Source organism: Dromiciops gliroides, chromosome 5 (assembly GCF_019393635.1).
Source record: "Dromiciops gliroides isolate mDroGli1 chromosome 5, mDroGli1.pri, whole genome shotgun sequence".
In the NCBI taxonomy this organism is placed as follows: Eukaryota; Metazoa; Chordata; class Mammalia; order Microbiotheria; family Microbiotheriidae; genus Dromiciops; species Dromiciops gliroides.
The window spans coordinates 65,045,938-65,073,348 of NC_057865.1; the positions used below are offsets into that span (position 1 = coordinate 65,045,938).

General features: G+C 39.8%; 1 protein-coding gene across 3 annotated transcripts in view; it reads left to right on the forward strand.

Annotated features, from left to right (window-relative positions):
- Positions 1 to 27,411, forward strand: part of ACBD5 (acyl-CoA binding domain containing 5) — a 58,584-nt gene that overhangs the window by 28,081 nt on the left and 3,092 nt on the right. For all 3 annotated transcript variants that reach the window (XM_043966658.1, XM_043966659.1, XM_043966660.1), the window contains 6 exons: positions 2,254 to 2,457; positions 4,626 to 4,732; positions 10,011 to 10,278; positions 14,753 to 14,952; positions 21,609 to 21,653; positions 21,881 to 21,990. In XM_043966658.1, coding sequence (XP_043822593.1) covers positions 2,254 to 2,457; positions 4,626 to 4,732; positions 10,011 to 10,278; positions 14,753 to 14,952; positions 21,609 to 21,653; positions 21,881 to 21,990 — 934 coding nt within the window. The remainder of the gene's footprint in view (positions 1 to 2,253; positions 2,458 to 4,625; positions 4,733 to 10,010; positions 10,279 to 14,752; positions 14,953 to 21,608; positions 21,654 to 21,880; positions 21,991 to 27,411) is intronic.

Here is a 27,411-nt window from a genome sequence, read left to right on the forward strand (position 1 = left end):
GTTAAAATGCATGTCTGTTTCTCCATTTGTAGTCTGTGTGTGTGTGTGGGGGGGTGTGAATCTCAAAAAGAGGAAATAGAAGTTAGAAATATAGCATTTTATAGTATGAAAATAGCATGGGTGTTTGCATTTGTGTGTGTTCATATATATGAGGGAAAAGATAGTAATCCTACATCAACCAGAACCTCATAGAGGTTAACCTTATTAGGTTAGGGAAAGGAGGACAAGGGGAATGAGGTACCGGACTGAGGTACCAGACTGAGGTTTTACAGGTGGGGAGAAGTCTGGATCGTGGCGCATTCCAGTGAGTAAGAAGGAAACATCTTCAGGATGCTGAGTGCTTGAAACCCTGGTCTAGTGAATAAGTAGAATAGATTATAGAAAGGGACAAAACAGGAAGGCCCTTCTGATTCACTGACCTCACAATCTCAGGTGACTAGGGCTAGCTTTCTGCTAATGACATTATCGATTGTGGAACCATTCTGGCCAGGGAGGACTGAGCCATTCTGGGCCAGGGCATCTTATCACAGCCAACTAATAGAATCTTGGGAGAGCTGTCAGTGGGGGAAGGTTGTTTCCAGGCCACATAAAAAACTAAGTAAACATTTTCAAGAGTACAGTAGCCTGCCCTCTTTTACTGTAGTTAATATCTGCATTTTAATTCTGTTTATATGAGTATGGTAAGACTTTTCTAATTTTTTTTTTTTTTTTTTTTAGTGAGGCAACTGGGGTTAAGTGACTTGCCCAGGGTCACACAGCTAGTAAGTGTTAAGTGTCTGAGGCCGGATTTTGAACTCAGGTACTCCTGACTCCAGGGCCGGTGCTCTATCCACTGCACCACCTAGCTGCCCCATCTAATTTTGGTTTTTTACTACCTATTGGAATTATTTGTAAATTATAGTTAAGTAATTGCCTAAGATTATGAGTAGAAGAGAAGGTTCTGCTCTTCGTGGGTAGTAGTTGCTTACCAGGAACTTACTATACTACACCAAGAAGTCCAACTCCCCTAAAAAAAATTGTGAATTTACTATTTTGACCAAAGTATAAATATTTCAATATTTGCTACCTTTCTCAGAACACAGTTCTAAAAATGCACAGGAAAATCTTAAGACTTCATGAATTCAGACTTTACTCATTCAGAATTGGGCTGAAAATTAGCTTTTCAATATCTTTGAATAAAGGATTTATTAAATTAATAGTATTAAGATTGCAGAAGAGAGATGTTATATATTTAAGAGAACAGACTTTCTCATGAACTTTAGCATAGTTTGTAATTTTAGTGTTGCTTCCAGTTGCCAGTATACTTAATTAAGAAAGGAGACCCATCCAGGAAGATGTCTTCTTGGAAATATTTTGCTTTTTGTTTTTTTTTTTTTGCCGGGAAATGACAGTTAAGTGACTTGCCCAGGGTCACACAGCTAGTAAGTGTTAAGTGTCTGGGGTCAGATTTGAACTCAGGTCTTCCTGAATCCAGGGCCAGTGCTTTATCCACTGCACCACCTAGCTGTGCCCGGAAATGCTTTGTTAATAATTTAGAATTATTATGGACACTTAAAGTACCCCAAACTGTATTCTTTTAAAAATAGTCTAGAATTCACACTTGCCTAAATTTTCCCAATTAGTAAAGTTTTCATTTAAATTCCATTTCTTTTTAGAAATTGACAAAATTAGTCTCTGATTATACTTTTATACTACTTTATTCTTGCACTCAAAGGAATTTAATTTACTTAATGCGTAACATCCAGCTGTCCTGATTGTAAGAAAATGTTTCCTGCAAAAGGAGAGAGTAAGGTCTCGTTAGTTGCGAGGAAAGGTGTAGATTGGATTTGGATTTAGACAACTAAATTTGGTTTAAACAACCAATAGTGCATCTTTAGAGGCTTTCCAGTGAGTGAGTGAGTGTGTGTGTGTGTGTCTGAGTCTGTGATTTCCACATTTTCCACATTGTCCAAATATATATGGAGGTGGAGGTATAGAAATTGTGTATGCTTCTGTTACAAGACCAGATGTTAGAAAAGGAGTTTCCTCTGCTTATAACCATGAAAGCAGGTCAGAGGTCAGGGTAGTTCTAACTCCATCTCAGAGGAAGCAGGATGTAGTCCTGAGCTAAAGAAGGGAACCACTTTAGAAGGGATGTTATCAGTAGGGATGACATCTCTTGGTTGAAAGAGATGTATGAAACAGGGATAATTCTCATCTGGATGATCAAAAGTTGACGGTCTGACTTGTATTCATTTCTTTTCTTTATAAAAGGTAAGAAAGTGATGCCAGAGTCACCCGACAATAAAGATTTGGAAATTGTTTTCACGAATGGTTATGACAAAGACAGTGTTCTCCAAGATGTACCGAATGATAATCATGCCGATTCTTCCCTAAATGGCTCAAGCACTGAAGAAGTCAAAAATGGGGACCAAAACTTAAAACAAACTGGACAAACTGCTGTCAGCAGTCATCAAGGTATTGACTGTTGTTCACTTTTCTTCGGCAAGAATGGATTTACCTTAAGATTCAATGATTTCACCGTCAGTCTCTTAAGAGAAATTACACATAAATGAAAACTTATTTGCACAATTAGACAAGTTTGAATTCTAGACTATTTAAAAACAAATGATGCTGTTGGTACTTTTAAGTATGTATGGTAATAAATTATTAACAAAGAAGAGATCTTCCTGGGTCAGCTTTCATGAATCTCTATGTGAGGAATTACATTGTAGCTTTGAAAGCTAATAGTATTTGGGCCCAGGCTAAAAAAAAAAGGTTTTTGTTTGAGGAGTTGGCAAGCCAAATTCTCTGCAGTTGTGTAACATTTTAAAACAACCTTTGTATTTATTTACTTTTGTTCTTGCCCCCCATTGTTCTTTAGCCATTGTAAATCTAAACTTCTGAGTAACTCCTAAGAATATCATTTTGTAAATTAGGTGTTCTACGTGTGGCTGACTGCTGCATTTCTGACTTTGTGCCAGTTCATCTAAGGAGTATTATGGTTATACTTTACCTGACATACTTTGTTAGCTTTAACTCTTGTAACTGCATTGAAAATTTAGGTATATTAGGTATTAGTAATTACAGTTACAGAATTATTATGTGGCAGTATTTCCAGAAGGCCAATTTTTTGTTGTTGTTCAGTCGTTTTTCAGTCATGTCTGATTCTGTGACCCTATTTGGGGTTTTCTTGGAAGAGGTACTGGAGTGGTTTGCCATTTCCTTGTCCAGCAAATTTCTTAGTTGTTATCGTTGACATTATCATTGCCATTGTTATTGTTACTGTTACTGTTATTATTATTAAAACCTGTGATTTCATCAGGTGGGGAGCATCCAGGAAGGAAATCTTTCTACCAGCATAGATCAGCAACTTGTAGTCTTAGACAGTGGCCTAGGTCCTAAGAGATTAAGTGACCACCCTGGGGTAGTATGTATTAGAGGAGGGATTTGATTGAAAGGTCTCCTTGCAGGCCTGAGCCGACCACCCTGCTCTACAGTGCCAGGCTGCCTCTTTTCAAATTTTGCTTCAAAATTCATAATGCATATGATCTCATTTGAGCCTCACTACAACCCTCTGAGACTGGTGTTAACCCCCATTTTCCACTAAAACTGAGGCTCAGAGAGCTTAAACATAGTCACCTAACCAGTAAGCGTCAGGATCAAATGCAGATCTTCTTGTCTTCAAATCCACCACCCCGTCTAAATGCTACCAAAAACCCCCAGCAACTTATGTCAACTGTGATTTTGTGTGTGCGATAGACACATTGAGATCTCCCAGAGAGGCGTTTCAGTGGGGTAGGCAGTGGTATAGCTGGTCCAGCCTTACCTGCTAGGCACAAACACATAGGTGTATCCTCCTCCTTCCTACTGATTACTTTTGACCTTTACTCTTTGGCCCAATATATCAAAAAGAAAATATGTCTATCTAAGACGTTGTGACTCACTATGGTTTTATTTCATAATATCAAAATACCCCAGTTTACTCATGCGAATGGGCCAGAATAATAAGGCAGTTAAGTTTCCTTCTCTTTTCTAGTCCCAGACTGCACTTCTAAATCTAGCCAGCCATTTCCCAAATGTCATCATAAGAATGACCAGGCAAGAGATTACTATGGGTGATTTATCTGTCACTGCAACTAGAAGAAAAAAAAGAAAATCAGAACCCTTGTCAGAGCTGCAGAGGAGTGTCATCTTTATAAGTGAAAAACTACGGCCTTAAGTCACTTACAGAAACCATTTTGTGTTAATAAATATGACCAGAGGCAAAGTTCAAGTTCATCTCAGGAGAGTTGTTGACTTGTCTTTGTTGTGCATTTTGCCAGTTTCTCCTCTGCCCTTTATCTTGTTGGTTGTAATCTATCTTATCAGTATTTTATGTTCTATTGTATTGTTAAGTACTTTCCATCAATTAGTGGTAATCACTTGAAACCTTTTCATATGAACATCATCAGTTTTATCTAAAACTTTGGCAAATTAGAAAAAATAGTTTAAATTTGATATACATTAATTTGTGGGGTATTTTTCTAATTTGAAATTTGAATGAATATTAATTTTTACACAGGATCTTGTGGTAACTGAATTAATGCATATTTCTTCTCTTAAAGCACTGTCATACTAAGTGAGCATTTGTTCATTACATTCAGGCACATATGATGATCATGTTGAAGATATTTCAGGAATTCAGCATTTAACAAGTGATTCAGACAGTGAAGTTTACTGTGACTCTATGGAGCAATTTGGACAAGAAGAGGTAAAAAATGACATTTTTCTGATAGGTAAGTTTTCAAAGTGGTTTATCAGAAATTACATGACCAGCATCTGTTCATCACTTTGAAAACATACCTCTAAACTTTTAAATTATTTGTTTATCATTCAATAATTTTTAAAAATTCTTTGTTTTGTTTCCCTAAGAATTATTTAAATTCTCTAGAACCCTCAACTTGTTGTTAAATATTTTGGGACATATGAATTAGAGAAGTGTTGACTTCTTATTTTCTTTTCTTTTTTTTTTTTTTTTTTGGCGGGGCAATGAGGGTTAAGTAACTTGCCCAGGGTAACACAGCTAGTAAGTGTCAGAGGTCGGATTTGTACTCAGGTCTTCCTGAATCCAGGGCCAGTGCTTTTCCCAGTTCTTCACATACCTGCCCCCAATGACTTCTTTAAGACACAGATCCCAGGGGGCAGCTTAATTTTCATTTTGGTAACTAGTCATTCTATTGTTTGATAATCTGTCCTATTTTCACTGTGTCTGTCTTCACAGCACTAAATAGAAGTGATTTGGTAATTAGTTAATTAGATCACATAGACAGCTAACCTTACTTATCCAGGCCAAAAGGAAACCCCACTTTGAAGTCTGAATTACGGAGAATATTCTAGAGTATACTAAGTCCTATGTATTTATTCTCTTTTGTATTGCTTACTTCAAAGTATTCTCCTTCAAATTATTTTTAATCCCTTGAAAAAAAGAACAGCTGTGCCAAAGATTACATTTTGAAATGTCTTACTAATCAAGTTCAGATGCTTTTTAAAAAAAACTGTTTTTCGAAAAGACAAGATCACATTTAAGCTTGTTTGCTGTTCCTTGTGATGTGCTGGTTATTACCTGATAAAACTCTCTTCCTCACTGAAAGCATAATTCTTTTCTTGGTGTTAAGCAGAAATTTGACTCCTTTTGTAGTGGAAATGTCTATGCCCTTTTCCTTCCTTGGTGTTGAAGTGTCTTTGGCCAGATTCCACCAGAACAACCTTGCAGTTTACTCAAATCAGCAGAAAGCAATCTGACAAGCCATTTGTTTGGTTTGACTTAATAAGTTGTTAGACTAAATTACAAGTTGAGTCATAATGTACATGATGTTATAGAATCTTGCCTGAGTGGTTTCCACCTCTTTTGCTGTTTTAAAATGGTTGTGACCTTTTATTTGTCAAGGGCTATAAATATTTGTATTTTTCTTAATGTGAATGTGGATGTGAATATCCATTATGTTTAATGTTCAATAACAAGAGAATGGTAGATCTTCATGTGTTAATGAGCCTTTAGATTAGTTTCAAGTTCATTGTTTACTGTAAACCAATACATTTGCATTTCTTCTTTACCTACACCTTTCTTTGAATTTTTTTTAGCAATCCTTTGCGCATAATAGGCATTTAATGTTCATAGAGTTGGATTTACAAGGTCATTCAGGAAAGATATAATGATGAAATCAAAGAAATCAGAAGTGTAGTAACCACTCGGGCTACTGCTGGACCATAATGTACAATATCTCAACCATTTATTGAATATTAGCTTCTCCCCAACTTGTAATTTCATTGATACTGGGAACTTTTAATGAGAAAATTCCCTCTATGGAAGCAGATCTTGTTGTTCAGTCACATTGGGACTCTTTGTGACCCCATTTGGTGTCCTTTTAGAGATACTGGAGTGGTTTGCCTTTTCCTTCTTCAGCTCATTTGACTGATGAGGAAACTGAGGCAAACAGGGTTAAGTGACTTGCCCAGTGTCACATAGTTAATGGCTTGAGGCGAGATCTGAACTCAGGAAGGTGAATCTTCCTGACTCTGGGCTTGGCACTCTAGCTACTAGAACATCTAGCTGCCCATAAGCAGATCTGTTCTTCTTTAATTAGAGTTGTCTCAGGGCATCGAGAGATTAAATGGACTTGGCCAGGGCTTACACAGCCAGTATATCAGAAGCAAGACTTGAACCTGGGTCTTCCTGACTCTAAGGCTGTCTCTTTAACCATTACACCAGTGGTATAAAACTCAAATAGAAGCAGGGGTGACTACACCAGAAATTGGAATCCCTGTGGGTCAAACATCTTGACTTTAAAAAACACATATTAACGTTATCTATGTTTTATGGTATTTTTATTTTGTTATATATTTCCCAATTACATTTTAATCTGATTCAGGCCATGTGCTTGACAGCATTTTGTCCCTTGGACATTGGCATATAGAGAAGTAAATTATATGTCACGTCTGTTAAACACTGTATTTTTAAGTACAGGATAAATGTGAACCATTTTAATTTCCCTCTGGCTTTTGTTCATTTTTGCTTCTGTTTCTGCCATATGTCATTGCATCCTATTCTTCTCTGTAGCTCAGCAATAAGAACATAAAAATTGCTGTACTGAACCAGCCACATGATTGATCCACCCAGAATTCTGTTTCTGATTGAGGGACTGAGGACATTTTGAAGAAGTGCAGAATTGTCCTCCTTGATCTCATCCTCAAAGTTGCTGGTGTACCCTGAACACCTTAGTTTCCCCTAGTAACCTAAGGTCCAAAGTACAACTTAAGTGTTCAAGGTTTTAGGTAGACCTTTGCATAGACAATGAGATTAAGCTTCTTCAGCCCAGAAACATGAAGAAGGGGATAAAACCAAAACCTAGAAGAATCATTTGGACAGAAGGAACACAGACTTACTAGTAAGTGCTGGAATATCAACATGGGAGAATGCCAAGATGTTTGGAAGATTCACAGTAAGGGAGCACCTAGCCAGCAAAGGGAGTTTAGATTTCCACACCCAGAGACATGTGACCTCTCAGCCACTTGCTGTTATTTGGGAAATAACAGAAAATTGAAAAGTTGTCAGAAGTCTGGAACCAGGTCAGTGTAATTTCCACGTCACGAAAAAGGGAAAAGGGCAAATTCTGAAAACTGCAGGTCAGTAAACTTCATCTTAACCGCCAAAAAAATCCTGAAAGAATTATTAAATCATTTTATTATTAAAATGATTCCATTTTATTAAAATACTTATTATTAGGGGCAGCTAGGTGGCGCAGTGGATAGAGCACTGGCCTTGGATTTGGGAAGACCTGAGTTCAAATCCAGCTTCAGACACTTGACACTTACTAGCTGTGTGACCCTAGGCAAGTCACTTAACCCTAATTGCCTCACCAAAACAAAAAAAAATTACTATTAAATAAATCATTATTCATCATTAAATTATTTGTAAACCCACTGAAAAGAAGGTTATTACTAGAAGCAAGCACAGGTTTATGAAATAACAAACCATGCGAAACCAACCTCATTTCCCTTTTTGTTAGGTTTGCTAGACTGTTAGATCAGAGTATGTTGTAGCGATACTGTAGGTTGATTTATTTCATCAAAGCATTTGGCAGTTTTTTATTATTCTCTTTTGGACACAGTCATGGGGCAGTGGGGTAGGTGGAATGAGATGACGGTACATTTAAATGACTTTTGTACCTAACAGAGCTATACCAAAGTGGAAGGAGATGTCTTGGGAAGACATCTTGAGTCCCCCCTTTCTGTAGGTCTTCAAAGCAGGTGAGGTTACAGAAGGGGTTTTTATTTGGGTCTGGGCTGGACTTAACTGGTCTCTGGTTTTCCTCTTCCAATTCAGGGATTGGGAGATTGACTCAGTCATCATGGTTGCTCACACAGATCGTCCCCCACATATGTTCCCATGTTCTACTGAGAACTAATTCCAGTCTGTTTCCCTTCTTTTTGATTCTAGAATGTCCTGTTCAAGCAGACAGGCAGTTCTTGGCTCTTTGTTTTCCTCCATTCCTCCCATGTCCTACTCCTCACACTACAATGATCTTCTGTATTAGCCTCAGTGCCTAGTGCAACATTTTGTTACATAAATGTTTAATTAATTCAAATCCTTCTTCACTTTTGTATAAAGATAATTACATTTAGCTTTTGCTGCTCCTTGGACTTTTTGGATTTTGCATCTTCACATTTCACATGGATCTCAGTAGCCCTGTCAAATAACTAGAAATCTATCCTAATTTTTACATCTTTACATAAAAGCATAGAATTTTCACTCTGAGATTGACACAATACTTTTTCTAATAACATTTTTACATTTCTCTGATCTCATCTTTCCTTTAGATCTCGTACCTTGTAAAAACCACACACCATGATGACACTCTTTTATCAAGCTATGTATGACACCTCTATTGAGTTCCTCAGATGAAGAAGTTAATGAGCTTGATTTCACAGTTATATTTCAGCCCAGTTACTCTTCGAGAGGTTGAAGTTTAGTTCACAGGGGATTATTAACAGTTTCTTCATTGCCCAAATTAACAAATCAAAGAGGCCCTATAATATTCAGTGACATGGATAATAACTTGGAAGTTCTATTCTAAACAAACCAAATACTTAATAATTTTAAAGGATATAAACAATCTGCTTTGGTCTATTACCTTAACTATGAAGTTCACATTTTTATTTTCTAAAAGAACTAATAGAATTTAGTTTCCATTTGATCTTGCATACCAGTAGCAAAAGACTTGTATGGGTATGGACGGTAGCTATAGGTTTGTGTATGAGATGGTGATTAATAACTATGCTCTTATCCTGCATTTTATCCAGTTAATATAGTTTTGAATCTTTTCAGCTTTAAATGAATTTTATTATTGTAACATTTCACTATTGAAATACCCACGTGTACTGGAAATGTGGTTTCTCTCCTAAATATATCTAACTTTGGGAGATATGAAAAATTCATTCATTCATTCATTCCTTTACTCAATAAGTATTTACTAAGCACTTGCTATGTATTAAGAAGGCACTGTGTTAAGCACTGGGAAAATGAAGGAAAATGATTACAAAACTTAATGCTTTTAAAATCAGCAAATATTTCCTACCTCACCTCAACCTATATATGACAGAATTTTATATTTTTGTGACACACTGCACATAGACTGTCTGAATTATCTGAAATTTTAACCACCATCCCCAAATTGTTGTAAAAATCATTTGTCAAAGTAATCTTAATGTTTAGGATAGTCGAGCCTTTTTTATTAAATTGAAAACTCTAAATCATTTAATAGGCAGTATTTTAAAATTATCTGCTTTTAAAATTTCCAGCCAGCATAATGAAGTTTAAAATCCTGTTCTAATCCTTAATGTGCCTGCCTAAGGAAAAATGTCGGTATGTTAAACTTGCAGCAGATTGAAAATTACTTGGAGAAATCTTTTTAGAAAAAGGATTTGCCTTCATATAATCATAAACACTTTATGGGACATTATTTTAACGAAATGCTATTTTTGATTTTTAGTCTTTAGAAATCTTTTCATCAAACAAAGGACCATTTAGATATTCATCTCATTACTTGGGAGGAGATCATAGTCAACTGTTGGAAAATTCTGGTCTTCCTGAAGAAGTTTGTATCTCCCCGGGAAACCTTCATGTTGGTGATATGCAGAAGGAAGGAAAAGGGGAAGTAAAGCATGGTGGGGAGGATGGCAGACCCAGCGGTGGAGCCCCGCAGCGAGAGAAACGTGGCGGGGAGAAGGAGGAATTCTCTGGTGTGAGGAGGGGGAGAGGTACGTCTTTCTTGCATTTCTTCTCAAATTGTCTATTTCCAAAACAATGTGGCTGAATCGGTAGTTAATGCCTCAGGACTGTCACAGATGCCATCTGACAGCTGAAATTTTAGTCAATGAGCAGTGCCCAGCATTCTGTTGAACTCTAGAGGAGACACAAAATGAGATAGAGGAGAAGGAGGAGGAAAGGCCCGAAGGACAGGTATCAACATAAAATACTGTTGAGGCATTTCAGTGAATTGCCAAAGACGTTAAATGCAAGGGGAAGGATAACAGACCAAAAGGAGATGGCGAGTTTGGAAGGGAGGACATTTTGTCATGTGAGGGAAGGCACAGACACAGCAGCAGGGCCTAGGTCATGTTCTCAGGGTAAAGAGTAGCCTGGTCTGGTCTGGGGTATCAAGTGAATGGAGGTTAGAAAAGTAGGGAGTGCTAGAGTGTGGAGGGTTGTCAACACTAGCAAGAGGAGTCAGAACTTTGTTGTTTTTCTTCGTCCTTGAAGAGGACCTTGACAGATGTCATGACTTGCAATGAATTGGATTTAAGTGAGGAAGGGCTATGCCAAGTCACCAGCTGCAGTTTAGTTATGTACAAAATGAAACATTTTAAAAGTTTGATTGATGCCTTTTGTTTTTGCATCATAGTCATTTCCAGATGTCCTCCTCCCCTGCTCTCTCACCTGTTGAGCCTCAGACTTGTAGCTGAGAAAAAAAAAGTTAAGCAAAACCAGCCAAAACATAGCCTTTATTAAAAAATGTAATTATTTTGATTTTTCTCAATTAGATGTAAAGATATTTTTTGAGTTCCAAATTTTTCTCCCACCATCCTTTGTCTCCCCACTCCTGAAGCCTTGTTTCATCAAGGAAACACTGCGTGTTCCTCAAAGAAACAAAGTGGGGGACTGTAACGATTGGAGTGATGCCACCTGCTGGAGAGTGACTATAGGAAAGCTCCACCAGTGTTCACTTCCTCCTTCATGTCCTCTTCCCAAAAATGGGAGGTTCTTCAAGCTGATTGGCTAGTGTCATTAAAATTCATTGGTTCACTGGACCTGAAGGTGGACTCGATGTGAAGTTCAAAGTTTTTAGCTTCTGAGAACAATACCCTCTCAAGTACCCTCTTATGTACCAGCCCCATGTGCTTACATTCTAGTTAACTGGAAGTAAGCCAGTCAGCAGTCAGTCACTCTCACCCAGTTCAGTCAGTTTAAATCATTCTCCAGGTGGGCCCCTGAGTATCTGCTAAATCCCCTCATCTACCACATTCCATTATCTTGACACAAGCAGTTTGATATAGGTTATACATTAAAATCATGTTAAACATTTCCACATTAATCAGAACAAAAGGAAAAAAAACACAAGAAAAAATAATCAAGAACAATAACATAAAAACAAAAGTGAAAATAGTATGAACATAGGTTTTTCTAACAGCATATGTAATATTCTACCCTCAACTCCCCACCTTCCCAGTGAGAGATGGGAGATGTATTTCCTCATCTCTCTTCTAGGGCTGAGGTTAGCAGTATAATCATACAGGGCTCATTTTCATTTTTCTGTTCTTTTCATTTACATTGATGTCATAATTTCGCTGGCTCTGCTTATTTATCTTTGTGTCAGTACATATCAGTTTAACCGTGGTTCCCTGAATTATGAATATTTGTTATTTCTTTTGGTGCATTGAAATTAAATTGCATTAATTCCCCAGTTGATGGGTTACCCGCTTTCCCATTAAAGATGTTTTTTTTTAACAGAGAATTGACATGGCCAAATCCTGTTATCCTGATTCTCTCCTTTCGACAGTACAGAGCACAAGAAGTTTCTTGAAATGGAAGGAGAGATGGGTCTACCTCCATACTTTTTGTGGAGTTTTTGAAGTAGCCAGGCTTGTGTCCTCACACAACCATTGTATGCTACTAGTCATGTGGCAAGCCAGCAGAGATTTTTCAATACATGCCAAAAATGGAATTTCTCCTCTAGTTTCCACAAATCTCTCCCTTCCAAACTTTCCCATCACTATCACATCACTGTTACCATCTTCCTAGTCCCTCTGGGTGGAAACCAAAGTGATTTCCAATTCTTCTGTCAGCCATTCCTTAAAGCTACTCCCTTGTAAATTCAGAAAATTGTTCATTGGTCATGTGTCTCAGGTCCACCCTTTCCTTTTTCATTCCCCAAACCAGGAAAGCAGTCCAGGTTTTCATCCTGGACTACAATTAAAGCATTTTAGTTGTTCTTACACAAATCAGTTATAAAAAAATATAATCATAATTTCTAAACAGTATTCCTTAGCAAAATAAATTTTGTTTTATTTATTTATTTATTTTTCCATTACATGTAAAGATAGTTCTCAACTTTTGTTTATACAAGCTTTCCAATTTCAGATTTTTCTCCCTCCCTCCCCTCCCACCCCCCCCCACATAGACAGCAGGTAATCTGATATAGGTTATACACACACACACACACACACACACACACACACACACACACACACACACAATAACATTAATCCTATTTCTGCATTAGTCATGTTATAAGAGAAAAATCAGAGCAATGATGAAAAACCTCAAAATAGAAAAAACAACAGCACCAAAAACAAAAGAAATAGTATGGTTCATTCAGCATCTATACTCCAGAGTTCTTTTTTTTTTTCCTTGGATTTGGAGATCCTCTTCTATCATGAGTTCCCTGAACTCTTCTGTACCATTGCATTGATAAGAAGAATATAGTCCATCACAGTAGGTCAACACTCAATGTTGATGATACTGTGTACAATGTTCTTCTGGTTCTGCTCATCTCACTCATCATCAGCCCATGCAAGACCCTCCAGGTTTCTCTGAACTCCTCCTGCTCATCGTTTCTTACAGCACAATAGTATTCCATTGTATTCATATACCACAACTTGTCCAGCCATTCCCCAGTTGATGGGCATCCCCTCAACTTCCAATTCCTTGCCACCACATAAAGAGCAGCCATAAATATTTTTGTACATGTGGGTCCCTTTCCCCTTTCCATGATTTCTTTGGGAAAAAGACCCCAAAGTGGTATTGCTGGGTCAAAGGGTATGGACAGCTTTATCGCCCTTTGGGCATAATTCCAAATTGCTCTCCAGAATGGAGAGCAATTGGATCAGTTCACACCTTAGCAAAATAAGGAACATTTATATAGCAATTTAAAGTTTGTGAAGCAATTTACATACGTTTGCTTATTTGAACTTCAACAAACTAGGAGAATAGATGCTACAGCTATATTATCATACTAATTTTACAAATGAAGAAACTGAGACTCTTGGCAGATGATGTGCTTGGTCATATAGCTAGTAAAAATCAGAGATGGCGACTGGACCCATATCTCCTGAATGTGAGATCTATCACCCTCTGTACACCATGCAGAAGTTTGGGGCACCCAATATTTGTACCATCCAACAGGAAGAGAATTTCGTTTCATTGGGTCTTGAACAACTCCAGCCCTGAATGACTGTTCAGTGACTAAAATATCTTCAGTTTGATCCAGCTGAATTGTGTTAGGCACCTCCTCTGTGGAACACTGGGGCTAAAAGGACAAAAAGGAAATAAAATGATACCCTCAGGAAGCATATTCCTCTTCTTTTGTTTTTGGTGGGGCAGTGGGGGTTAAGTGACTTGCCCAGGGTCACATAGCTAGTAAGTGTCAAGTGTCTAAGGCCATATTTGAACTCAGGTCCTCCTGAATCCGGGGCTGGTGCTTTATCCACTGCGCCACCCAGCTGCCCCCTCAGGAAGCATATTCTACTGGGCTGATCAGATATAGACACAAATCCAAAATTTCTGCTTAACAATTTTTTTTCTTATTTTCTTCTTTTAATTCTTAGAGGAGAAGAAATGACTGTGATGTAAAAATAATTTTCAGTTAAACTTACTTAAGGGAAAAGAGAACTAAAGAGGAAGGCATGGAACAACTGTGGCCTACCTTCCCTGGCCAGAGCCAAAATCTCCTAAGCTCTTCTTGCCCACCCGGTCCCTTCACTAGCTGGTCTGTCAGGACGCATGCACTCCCTGCTCTAATTCATCCTGCCCACAGGAATTAGGATAATCTTCTTGGCTATTTTTAACATGTAACTCAGTGCTCAAGAACCTAGTTTTGCTTTTTCGTTGCCTCTCACATAAACCCCACACTCCTCCGCCAAGCAATAAAAACCTCTGCCAGCTGTCCTTGCAGGGCCTTCCATTTATTTCACTCACCTCTTTTTTTTTTTTTTTTGCTTAATCCTACTCTGGGAGATAGTGCCCATAAGAAGAGACTTTAGGAATGGCCTGCTGACGCAGAATTCTTATAGCTCTGTGGCCTGTGCTAGGCTCCAATTTCCTGTTTCCCATAAACAGGTCTTAAGATTTGTGTGTAAAGAAACCTACTAGGGGAGAATTAATCGCTCGAGATTGTCTCACCTTTCACAGTATTAATCTTCTCAATGTCTACCTCTTTTGGTTCCCTCCACATAGGCCACCGCATGCAGCATTTGGGTGATGGGCTTCACAGCGGACACATGGGAAGTGGAGGTGATGGAGAACGCTGGGGCTCTGACAGAGGATCTGGAGGCAGCCTCAATGAGCAGATTGCGGTGGCGCTAATGAGATTGCAAGAAGACATGAAGAACGTTCTTCAGAGACTGCACACGCTGGAGACGCTGGCTGCCTCTCAGGTGGATGAATGTTCCTCTTCTTTCCCTCTGATTCCCTGACCTTTTTGTGTTGTGTACATGTACTTTGTTTTTGTTGTTGTTGTTTTTTAATTTACTGTTTTATTTTCCCCCACCTACATGTAAAAACAGTTTAATGTTCTTTTTTCACATTTTGAGTTCCACGTTCTCTCCCTCCTTTCCCTTTCCCCCATTGAGAAGGCAAGCAATTTGACTTAGGTTATACGTGTGTAGGCATGTAAAACCCATTTCCATGTCCATGTACTATGAAAGGATTGAGTGCCTGGTTCCCTAAAATGGAGAATGAAAGGGAAAAGATAGAGAAAGAGATTGGAAGCAGAAGTGAAGGCGACATTAAAGAGAAACTTGTTCAGTTTTGTCTCAGGCTGAAATGTGTATTTGGGCCTAGAGACGACATTGTAAGTTGCTGCTTGAGCTCCTGCTGTCCCCTTACTGTCCTTGTCACTTTGGGCAGGTGGCAGAGCTGCACCTCCTTGCTATTCTGGCTTTTCTTGGGGCCTCTGAGCATGGAGCTCTTGGAAGGAGGTTTTCAGGGGTTCATCAAAGAAGACAACTATCCCTGCTTACATTCTCAGGTGTACATATTAAGTACAGACTTTAATACTTTGTTCTCATCAGTGTGGACACACCCTCACATGGATCAGATTGCAGCCTGTCCATAACTGGCATCCTGTGCTAATAAGCTCCCTGCAGTAGCACTTACAGGCTCTCTGCCAGTTATACCTCCTTCTTGTTTATTTGATTATTACCTTTTTTTCTGCTCACAAGTCTCTGATGATGTCCTTTGTGCCACTTCTTTGTTGGTAATGCATTGCAGCCCACCATCTACCTCCCTTTGGTTGACTTACCCCTTTAATTCTCTGGAAACTGGGATTCCATGGCTCATAACCAAACAGCATAACTGGAAGAACAGTGATATTGAAAGGATGGGTCTTCTGGGCCAATCTGTGTTCCATCTGCAGTGTTTTTCTAAGGTGTATGTACTGGTGGATCAACTTCATAGGCTGGCCATCCAACCATGTAGTATGGTCTGGACAATAAGGATCCTGAATGCCTTGAGGCTAAACTCTTTGGAGTGATGATGGATCTTATTTAGGAATCTTTGCACGGTCCTAGGCCTTGATGCAGTCAGCACATCACCATCCATAAAGGGAATTGTCTGAAGGACTTTATCGGACTTGGCGTTAGATATCCTCCATGATATCGGCAAATACTTTCGGTGTGCAGACACGTTCCTGTTTTTTGCTTCACATGACATGACTAATCGAAGGGTCAGTAAACAAAGATATCTTTGCTATTACATCTTTCCAGCAATTACGTCTGATTTTCACATGTGTAGAGCCTTTCAAGATGCATTTTGTTGTACTAAACAAAATTCTTTTAATAGTCAACCAACAGTAAACACGGTGGGATTTTGTATTCTCTAACCTTTCAGTGAGTTTTGTGACTGTAAAGATGAGGATTGCTGTAAAATATCATTTATAAAAGCAGAACTAGTCCATACAGTGATTGTGTTCAGAAGCGTAGATCTCTTCACCTTGTGCCCATCATGTAGTAGATACTTAAATTTAGTAGAAACTTCCAGGTTTTGTATGACCCTTACTGCATGTACTTGGTACTTGACCCAATTCTTTCTGGATGCCTGAAATATATTTTCTTGAACATGGGAGCTCTGGGTTTTGATCAGTATATTCCTGGGATTTTATCCTTTGGGTTTTCTTACAAGAGGCAATAGGTGGAGTCTTTCCACTTTTACTTTGTCCTCTGGTTCTAAGAGACATGGGCCTTAATATTTCTTGAAATAGCGTTCAGGTTTTTTTGTTTTTGTTTTTCTTAAATCATGGTTTTCAAGGAGTCTAGTGATTTTCAAATGATCACTACTTGACTTGTTTTCCAGATCAGTTATTTTTATTATTACGTATCATACATTTTTTTCTGTTTTTTCAGTCTTTTGATTTTGATTCATATTTTCTTGTAGTCTCATGGAGTCACTGATTTGTATTTGGTTTATTCAGAAGTTCAGTTTGTTGGGTAACTTTCTCTTCTAGGCTGTTTATTCTCCTTTGAAACCTTGTGGAAAATCCATTTTTCCTTTTGAGTCTCTACTTGCAGTTGGTCTGGAGTTAGATTTTTGATGCTGGTCAGTGTTTTCTTAGATCTCTTCATCTCCAGCTTTAGTTTCTGAATTGGGGCTTTATGTCAGGGCCAGGCTTTGCTCTTGCTCACTGTGCTCTTAGATGGAGTGGTCAGCCTTACTTGTCTTGTCCTGGTTTCTTGTACTGACCTCCACCCCCTGGGTCTTTGGGATTCGGAGTGCTGAATCTTCAGGATTCTCTCTAGTGTCTCAGGACAGGTGCTAAGGCCCTCAGAGTCCCCAGGCCTGTGTTGTCTGTCCACTGTGACACCACACTCTTCTGCTCAGCACCTTGCTGTCTGCCACTGATCCCCGTGGCTTCTAAGATCCCCACACTTAGGCTTTCTTAAAAGAGCCCTCTGCTCTTGCTATCATGATGCTGGCTTGGCTGGATCCAGGTCAGGAGAAAGGAGGATAGCTGACCTTTTGTGTAGATACGGGATGGAAGAAGTCACTTACTGTAGTTGCTCTTTGTGGTGTTGAACTTTAAGGCTTTTCTGGAATAGGTATGTTGGAGCTGAGTGTCCCACCTTCGCTCAGGCCGCTGTCTGGACAGGAAGTAGAATGCATCCTTTCTAAACATTGTATCTCCCCCAGGACCTACAGTAGCATAGACACAGTTTGTGCACTGGTCAGTGGTTGTTTCCCTGCATTGACTTATTGGTCCCGAGTCCCTTGGTTTCTAAATCCTCTCCTCTTCAATTTCAGAGGAATGTGGTTTGTAAGATCATGAGAATGTGGGCCTCTTGGTTGAAAGGTGCCGTGCCTACACGGTATTTTTATAACACCTGCAACATTACAATGATTATCACTTGTTGAGCCAGATTCTCCCAGGGTTAGGCTATTATTTAGTGCACCAAAGCCATATCAGAAAGACTAACATCACTGTGGCCTGACCAGCTTCGTGAAGGGCGTGGTACCTGTTTTACCTAGTCTGAGCTGGCTTTCCTTTAAGGGGGTGGGAAAGTTGTTCTTGGGATCATATTTGTTTTGGCTTCCTTGTTGCTTGAAAAATAAGACCTCACCTATACCATGAACAGCTGGGGATTGAAAGTTTTAATGGAATTCCCACTGCCCTAGGGAGAACCTGCCTTTTCTCACTGAGCAGCCAGTTGCCATGGTGCATTTTCAGGTGAAGGGAGTAACCCTTTAATCTGAGTTACTGTCTTATAACCTTAAGTACCATAACCTTTTACTCACTGATTATGAGCAAAGTCATTTTATTACATTTTATAGTCTACAAGTGTCTCATTATATTCTTTTTTTTTTAGAAAAGTATTTCTTTTTAGCATTCTTTTAAAAAAAAATTGAGTTCTGAAATCTCTCCCTCCTGTCCCTTTTCCACCTACTGAGAATGGAAGCAATATGGTATCAATTATACATGTGAGGTCATGCAAAACATATTTCCATATTAGCCATGTTGGAAAGAAAAGAAAAAAAACAGGAAAAATAAAGTGAAAAAAAGTATCCTTTACTCCTCAGTAAGAATTCATCAGTTCTCTTTCTGGAGGTGGATAGCATTTTTCATCATAAGTCCTTCAGAATTGTCTTGGCTCACAAAACAGCTTAGTCATTCACATATGATCATCATTACAATATTGCTGTTACTGTATATGGTGTTTTCTTGGTTCTACTCACTTCACTTAGCATCAGTTCATCAATGTCTTCCCAGATTTTTCTGAAACCATCTTGCTTGTCATTTCTTATAGCACAGTAGTATTCCATCACAATCATATTCCATAGCTTGTTTAGTCATTCCCCAATTAATGGACATCCTCCCAATTTCCAATTCCTTTCCACCACAAAAAGAGCTGCTATAAATGTTTTTGTACATTTGGTCCCCCCCCCTCTTTTTTTTTTATCTTTTTAGGATATAGACCTAGTAGTGGTATTGCTGGACCAAAGGGTATGCACAGCTTTATAGCCTTTTGGGTGTAGTTCCAAATTGCCCTCCAGAATAGATGGACCAGTTTGCAACTCCATTAACAGTACATTAGTATCCCAGTTTTCCCACATCTCTTCCAGCATTTGTAATTTTCCTTTTCACCTCACTGAATTCTTTTTGGGAGGGGGGGGCAATGAGGGTTAAGTGACTTGCTCAGGGTCACACAGCTAGTAAGTGTCAAGTGTCTGAGTCCGGATTTAAACTCAGGTCCTCCTGAATCCAGGGCTGGTGCTTTATCCACTGCACCACCTAGCTTCTCTCCCCCCCCCCCCCCACCTCATTGCATTCTAATCCAAATCACTGGCTTTGCCCGAGTTATGCCTGGTCCAAAATACACTCATAAAATATAGAATCTAGCTTAATATTTTATGTTCATTGTTATTCTGAAGCAATAAACCATAAACAAATTTTATTTCTTCAGAAATCCTTTCACCAGCCACTGTTCACCACTGTGTATTGTGTCCTATTCTTTTGATGTCTGCTCTTCAAACACAGGACTATTTCACTTCTGTATCTGTAATCCCAGGCAATAGCTCCTGGAGCAGAACAGGCCCTTTTAATCAATGTGTTTTCATTTATTTGGTTGTATCCACATGGATTGCTAAAATTTGAGCATCTTTTTTGGGGGTGGGGTGGGGCAATGAGGGCTAAGTGACTTGCCTAGGGTCACACAGCTAGCATCAAGTGTCTGAAGCCGAATTTGAACTCAGATCCTCCTGAATCCAGGGCCAGTGCTTTATCCACTGTGCCACCTAGTTGCCCCATAGCATCTCTTTTGTTAATCCTCATGGCATTCTTCTTAAGATAAGTAAAGTTAGACTAGAGAAACTGATGTAACTGTGCCAGGATGGGTACTAGTCTTGAAGAAAGGAAATCATGATTTCAGTCTCACTTCTTCCACTTACTAGCTGTTTGGCACTGGTGAGTAATTTCACTTGTCTGGGCCTCAGTTTCCCCATCCATAAAACGGCAAGGGATTTGGACTAGATGACTGAGAAGTTTCCTTCCCATTGAAAGTTCCTCGTGTCAGGGGCTGAGCTAGAGATAGAAGAGGGCTACTCAGTGTCTGATACAGCATTTAGTGCCCTGGCCTAATTGGCCACTTATTTTTTTTTAATTAATAAAGTATTTTATTTTTTTCCCGTTACATGTAAAAATAGTTCTCAACTTTTGTTTATACAAGCTTTCCAATTTCAGATTTTTCTCCCTCCCTCCCCTCCCTTACCCCTTCCCTAGACAGCAGGTAATCTGATATAGGTTATATATATATGTATATACACATAATAATATTAATCCTATTTCTGCATTAGTCATGTTATAAGAGAAGAATCAGAGCAATGATGAAAAACCTCAAAATAGAAAAAACAACAGCACCAAAAACAAAAGAAATAGTATGGTTCATTCAGCATCTATACTCCAGAGTTCTTTTTTTTTTTTTCTTGGATTTGGAGATCTTTTTCTATCATGAGTTGCCTGGAACTCTTCTGTGCCATTGCATTGGTGAGAAGAATATAGTCCATCACAGTAGATCAACACTTAATGTTGATGATACTGTGTACAATGTTCTTCTGGTTCTGCTCATCTCACTCATCATCAGCCCATGCAAGACCCTCCAGGTTTCTCTGAACTCCTCCTGCTCATTGTTTCTTACAGCACAATAGTATTCCACTGTATTCATATACCACAACTTGTCCAGCCATTCCCCAATGGATGGGCATCCCCTCACCTTCCAATTCCTTGCTAATTGGCCACTTATTAAAGCAACACAGATATGAAGTGGCTATAAAGTAGCAGGACGCAGCCTTTTGTAAATGAATACTGAAATGTCATCTCGCACCTGGTGGGTTTTAGGATGAGGGGTTCCTTGTTGGGCCCAGAGTGGATTTCATGAGGGCTGGCTAGAGACTTGCCAGTCTGATCCAGAGACCTTGAACCTGCTCAGTTCTAGGTGTTCAGGGCTAAAATTCTAGCTAGTCTGTCTAAAATATCCAATGAGTGGTCGCCAATAAATTATAAGCTTTAGCAAGAGCTAGGCTTTTAAGCATTTATTAAGGAGAATTTGATAAAGAGAGAGAGAAAGGCCTAGATTCCTATCTATTAAAGGGAGAGCACATTTCTAGCTCCTTTCTCCGCCGGAGTCCTCAGGAAAGAGAGCAAGACCGAGTGTTAGTCTCTTCCTTCCTCCTCCCACTAGCTCGAGTCACTTCCTGACACCAAAGAAAAGACTCCTGGTCTTGCCCTCAAAGACCTTCACTTCATGGGCGGAACTCTTCTACAGTAAGTCTCCAGCAGGTGGCGTCATTCCAATCATTACATAGGCTTGTCCCACAACTCTTATCCTCAAGGTATAAGAAACAACACGAGGAAGAGCTCTCTAGATTTAGTCCTGACCCGCAAGCAAGGCCTGGGTGATTGAATGAAGGGGATGGGACTTGGGAGAATTCACACACAGTATTTTTTTTCAACAGGGTTTGACAGCTTTTTGAATATGAACTGAAAAAAAGTTGCCACAATACTCAATTTACCGTGTTAATTATTTGCTTTTGCTTCTGTTTGTAGGCAAAGTCACCAGCATTGCAGACTGATAACCGGCCTCCCTCATTGGTAAGACTTTCCTTATGAGTATTTTGAATTGTCACAATGAATTTAAAAGGTGTCATTTCCCATTTCAACACATTTGGAAAGAATTCTATCCCATTGATCCAAGTATGAAATACTTATATAAACTTCATGATCATCTTTTAAAATTCTGAGCACTTGAAGTAAAACGTAGCCTTCTATCTGACCATAACATTTGCTGATTGGTGACGAGTTTGTTTTACTTTTCACAGAGACCATCGTGGTGGCCATTTGAGATGTCTCCTACTGCATTAACCTTCGCTATTGTATGGCCTTTTATTGCTCAGTGGCTGGTACACTTATATTATCAAAGAAGGAGAAGGTAATACTAATTGTTGATAATTTTGTTATTAAAAATGTTTAGTTCCTGCAAGAATGGCTAGAGTAACCTTTGTCTACCTTTCCGTGACGTTGAGGGAATGTTTATTTCACAGATACTTAGTGAATTGCCACATTGTAAAATTTTTATTGAATATAAGAACTAAATTTGATTGAAAATGAGATTTCTTCATTTCTTCATCTATTCTTTGGGAGCTTTTCTCCACTTTGCACAGCTGGGGTTTGGGAACTAGAAAGGACAAACACTACCTCATACCCAGAACTTTGGGGCAGTGCTTATTGTGGAAAATCATATTACTTTGGGGATGTTCATGAGAAAACAGGGAAGAGCTTGATGTGCAGAGAATGTCCTTTTGCCCTCAAACTGTAGACTAGCTTGTCTCTAGTGTAAGTCTACGCTTACACCTCAGTGTTGGATCATCTTCAGTTCAGAGGGTCTCCAAAGGAGAGGTGAAAAACTTGGACATTATGAGACTGAGGAAGTTCTCTAATTCAGGCCTCCAATTCCACTTCAGGACTCTTAAGAGATTTCTGAAGCCTGCCTAAGGGCAGAATTGAATTGACTCCAAGGTGATCCTAAAACTGACTGCTAGCAGGCACAGTGGACAGATCTCCCAGCCCGGAGTCAGGAAGACTCATCTTCCTGAATTCAAAGTGGCCTCAGACACTTAGTAGCTATGTGACAGTGGACAAGTCACTTCACCCTATTTGCCTCAGTTTCCTCATCTGTCAGATGAGCTGGAGAAGGAAATGGCAAACCACTCCAGTATCTGTGCAAGAAAAATCCAAATGGGGTCACAAAGGGTCAGACATGACTGAAAGCGACTGAAAAACAACTGATCTAGATTTCTTTAGATTAGGGATGACATGAAGCCAAATATTTGAAGCCTTATATGTGTGTGTATGTACTTTTCCCAAAATGCTGAGCTCTTTTTGTTACCAAAATTTCCAATATTTAAATATGTGCATATTGTAACAGTATCTCAGATTTATTTAAGCTTTATAGTTTACAAGAAACTTCTCCACAGCCAGCAGGTAGTCAAGTATTAGGGATAGGTACTGGGCCTGTGATTCCATTGGTATAGGGAATGTCTTAGTTGAGTTGGCTCTCTTGGCAAATGCAGCTCAACATCTCTGGAACCTGTTGTCTTTGAGGGTTGCGTAGAGCATTGAGAAGTCAAATGACTGGCCCAGGGTCACACAGGATGTGTCAGAGGCAGAACTTGAACCCAGGTCTGGCTCCAAGACCAGCCTGCTCTCCACTGTGTATGTAGGTCATACTGCTTCTTCAGTGTTATTATTCCTTTGTTACAACTGAGGCAACCTCTGTTGGAGGTCACAAAGCCAGCAGGTCATATTTGAAGCTGGGCTTTTTGAGTCTCACTATGATGCTAAAGGTGCCTCTCAGACTGCCGGCACTCATTCCTTTGAACAAAAAGTAAACAAATGCTTGCTTTCTCCGGTGTGTTTTAATCATTTGAGGGCTTGAGGAAAAATTCAGGAAGCCAGGGGCAGAAGATGGGGAATCTCTTCACTTGCTTCAGGGGGAAAGATTTGTGATATCGATTGGGGGAATGACCTGAGTCTAGCTTGCTTTGACTGTGTAGCAGTTAAATCACAGTATTGTGCAAGTTTGATTCAGGTTTACTTACACATTGCTATAAGGGAGTTCTAAATGCCAGAGAGGGCCTGTTAAGCAACATTTCCAGAAGATCCAATGCAAAAAGCACCCACAGGCACATGTTTGCTTTCCAAGGATTTCCCCTTTTTTTTTTTTTAAAGCACTTGAAGTGTCCATTAGTTGTAACTTGATAATCCAGCCACATCGTTCAGCTGTCCAGGCAGACCTCTGATCTGATCCTGCTGCTTCCTCCCTCGCTGCCCTTCTTGGCAGCTGGCTCGGTACATTAAACCGATGGTTACTACTTGGCTTTCACTGATGGTGGGGATAGAGTAGGGGTAGGGGGAAAGCATGGAAAGACTCAGTTAAACACAGGAGAACGCTTGCCTGAAGAACTGGGAGTGCGTGAACTGGAGGGCACAAAAGCACTTTGAGTTGTGTTGCAATACGTTCTCTTTTCCACAGTCCTCCTCCCATTTCTTTTGTACAGGGCCAAGGGTTGGGCAAGAGATTTGGGAGTAGAACAAAAAAGACTACAAGGGCACTTCTGTTAACAGCTTGCTTCATTTCTAAAAGTGGAAAGGCCAGTCATTCATCATAAAAAATATAAGGAACAGACTGCACCCTGCTCCTGTCACCAAGACAGACAGCAGGATGGTGGCATATCAGAGGAAAGAACATCAGAAGACCTGGGTTTGAATCCCACCTCTAAGGCTTATTGTGTCAGGCATGGGCAAGGGAATCAGCCCCTCTGAGCCCCAGTTTACTGATCCGTAAAATGGAGATATTACTTGGAGGTACCTACTTTGCAAGGTGAGGGCCAGTCAAAGGAGATGATGAAGAGCATAGGATCACAGGGGCAAAGCTTCTTAAACTGGAGGTCATATAATTTAATGTGGGGGTCTTGAAAAGTTTGGCAACAGGAAAAGGTTATGGGTACCTATTTTATACACCTGTATACCTGGGGTCGTGTAAAAATGTCTCAGGTGGAAAAGGTTTAAGAGGCCCTGGGATAGAGAAGGTCCTCAGAGGCCTTCTAGTCACAGTTGAGTGACTTGTATTACGTCATGTAAATTGTAAACTTGAGAGGGGGGTTTTGAACCCAGGATCTTGGACTCCAGAGCCATGGCACCTCCCCAGGCATTTCCATTACGGGCCTTAAATCACCATATACATGTCAGGTGGTGGTGGTTGTTGTTATTTTACTGAAACTTCTTAGTATATAAATTACTAACAGTACTTCCACTCTGATGGAAGAAAGAACACTCTTGATCCATTGTTTCCTTAAAATAGCACTTTAAGTTGAAAGGTGAATATTGAATATATTTGTCACCAAAAGTTATTTTTAATTCTTTTTTGTTGTTGAATGTTTAGAAAGTCCTTGGGTGCGGGTCTTGAGGTTTTAGACTCCTATAAAGCTCTTCACCTTTCTGGAGCCCTCTCTGGGCCTCTGGGTAGTGTTGGGGTTCAGCTGTGAGCTACATGGAGGGTAAGGAGAACACTGTAACCTTGGAGTCCATGGTACCAGGCACATTCTTAGTAAAAGTCCCAGCTATGGAGGGACTTAGGCACTGTTTAGGAGCCTGTCCTGGAAGGGGTGGGGATTACATGGGAAGTGGAAAAAAGGGGAACTGGCCCTGAGGATTCACCATAGCAGCAGTAGGAACAGAATGCATGCAAGGAAGGACATTGGTGTAAAGCCCAGGAGAAAGATGGGGGATGAAGGAGAAATTATTTCCTGCTAACAGTGGGAAAGGAGGAAATAGGAGAAAGGACCACACTTATAGAGGCTGGATTTCAGAGTGTGACCTCAAACTGGTTCTTATTTTTCCTGCCTTCTACTTGAGGATAGAAAACTGTACTGACATGAGATGATAAGATCATAGAGTTAGAGCTAAGGAAGAGACTGTAGAGAAGGCTCATCTGAGCCAACACTCACCTTTTACAGATCAGGAGGAGGTTAGGTGAATTACTTAAGGTCACACTGGCAGTAAGTGAAAGAGCTGGTGTTCCCACTCAGATCTGATTCTACGCCGAAAGCTGGCACCTTCTACTGTATCATACTGCTTCCATGGAGGAGAAACTTATATACTGGGGGCAGTGCATACATATGTGTACATGTACTCATGCCTGCCTAGCTCTGGATGAACTGTTGTTCAGACCTCTTGTCTGATTTGGGCATACTCCTTGGATATGCCTGTCCAAAAAGAAAGCCATTTCTGGGTTGAAATTCTTGGGTTAGAGAAGATGATAACTTCCCAAAGGAGGCTATTTATTTTAATTTTTTATTGATGCCTTTTGTTTTTACATCACAAGAATTTCCAGATAGAGCCTTACCTCTCCCCTTGTAGCAAAGATTAAAAAAGCAAAACAAGGGGGCGGCTAGGTGGTGCAGTGGATAAAGCACCGGCCCTGGATTCAGGAGTACCTGAGTTCAAATCCGGCCTCAGACACTTGACACTTGCTAGCTGTGTGACCGTGGGCAAGTCACTTAACCCCCATTGCCCCACAAAAAAAAAAAAAAAAAAAAAAAGCAAAACAATCGATAAGCAGAACATACAAACACATCAGCCACATCTAACAGGATGCAGAACACCACATCCACCATCTTTCACCTCTGCAGTGTGAAGAGGTATATTTTTTCAGTTCTTTTCCAAGGCCAAGTGTGGTCACTACAATTCTGTTTTAAAATATCCAGTTTCCTTTCCCCTGTTCTTTCCGTTTACATTGCTGTAGTCACTTTATGTAGTTTTCCTGGTTTTGCTTACTTCCTTTTGCATCAGTCCATACTGTCTTCTCAGGTTTCTCCTGAATGCTTCAGAAAACGATTCCTAAAATGCCCATGTATGTTACACAGAAAAAGGAGACCCTTCAACTGTGTCCCATTACAGTCAACCACGGGTTCTTGATGAGGTTAAATAGTTGTTATCTTAGAATAAGTGACAGAAAACTCAGTGGCAAAGAAATGGATGATGGGGCAGACAACTAAGAAGGGGTTTTCAAGGAGGGCAAAAATGGGAGCAGAGAAGGGCAAGAACACGTCATTGACTCCAGAGGAGTCATTTTAAACTAGTGAAACAGCCCCCAGTGGGATGGGCATTACCTTTGTGTTTCATTGGAGTGGATACTCCCTTCACTAATACAGTTCTGCAACCACAGTCTCCTGGTGGATGGTTTCACTGGGGTCACCTTGTAGCCAAAGCCTTGATGCTGAGACTCTCTCTTGGTGTAATTGTGCTATCTCCAGACAACTTTGAGGAATACTGGGGTACCTGCACACCACAATCAGGTCAGATGCCATGGGAGTTACACATCATATTATATAAAGGAAGGTGTGGGGACAGTACCGTGTTTTACTCTTTCTCCTTCATATTTCTCTATCTTCCCTTTTGTCCCTGCCCCTGCACTTTCTTTTTTCTTTGTGTATCATCTTGAGTCAGAGAGGGGGAAGATGTAGAGAATGAAAATGAAGCAAAGAGCGAGCAGCAAAGAAGTAGGGGAGAAAGGTCACAGATGTGGGAGAGGGTTTTAACACAAGAGCTGGTAGATTAGTGTTGGCATCGCAATGTGTCTCTGCTAAAAGATCAAGTTGGAAAAGACCACAAAATTTTTTTTGCAAAAAAAAAATTTTAAGGGATGTAGGGAGAAAATGTATCCGGGAGGTGGGAAAAGACCAACTGCATGCTTCACTGTCTTGCCTGTCAGCTCTCTATGATATATACACTTTATATGTATACATATGCACATGTATATGTATATGTTATGTATAGAGATATACACATA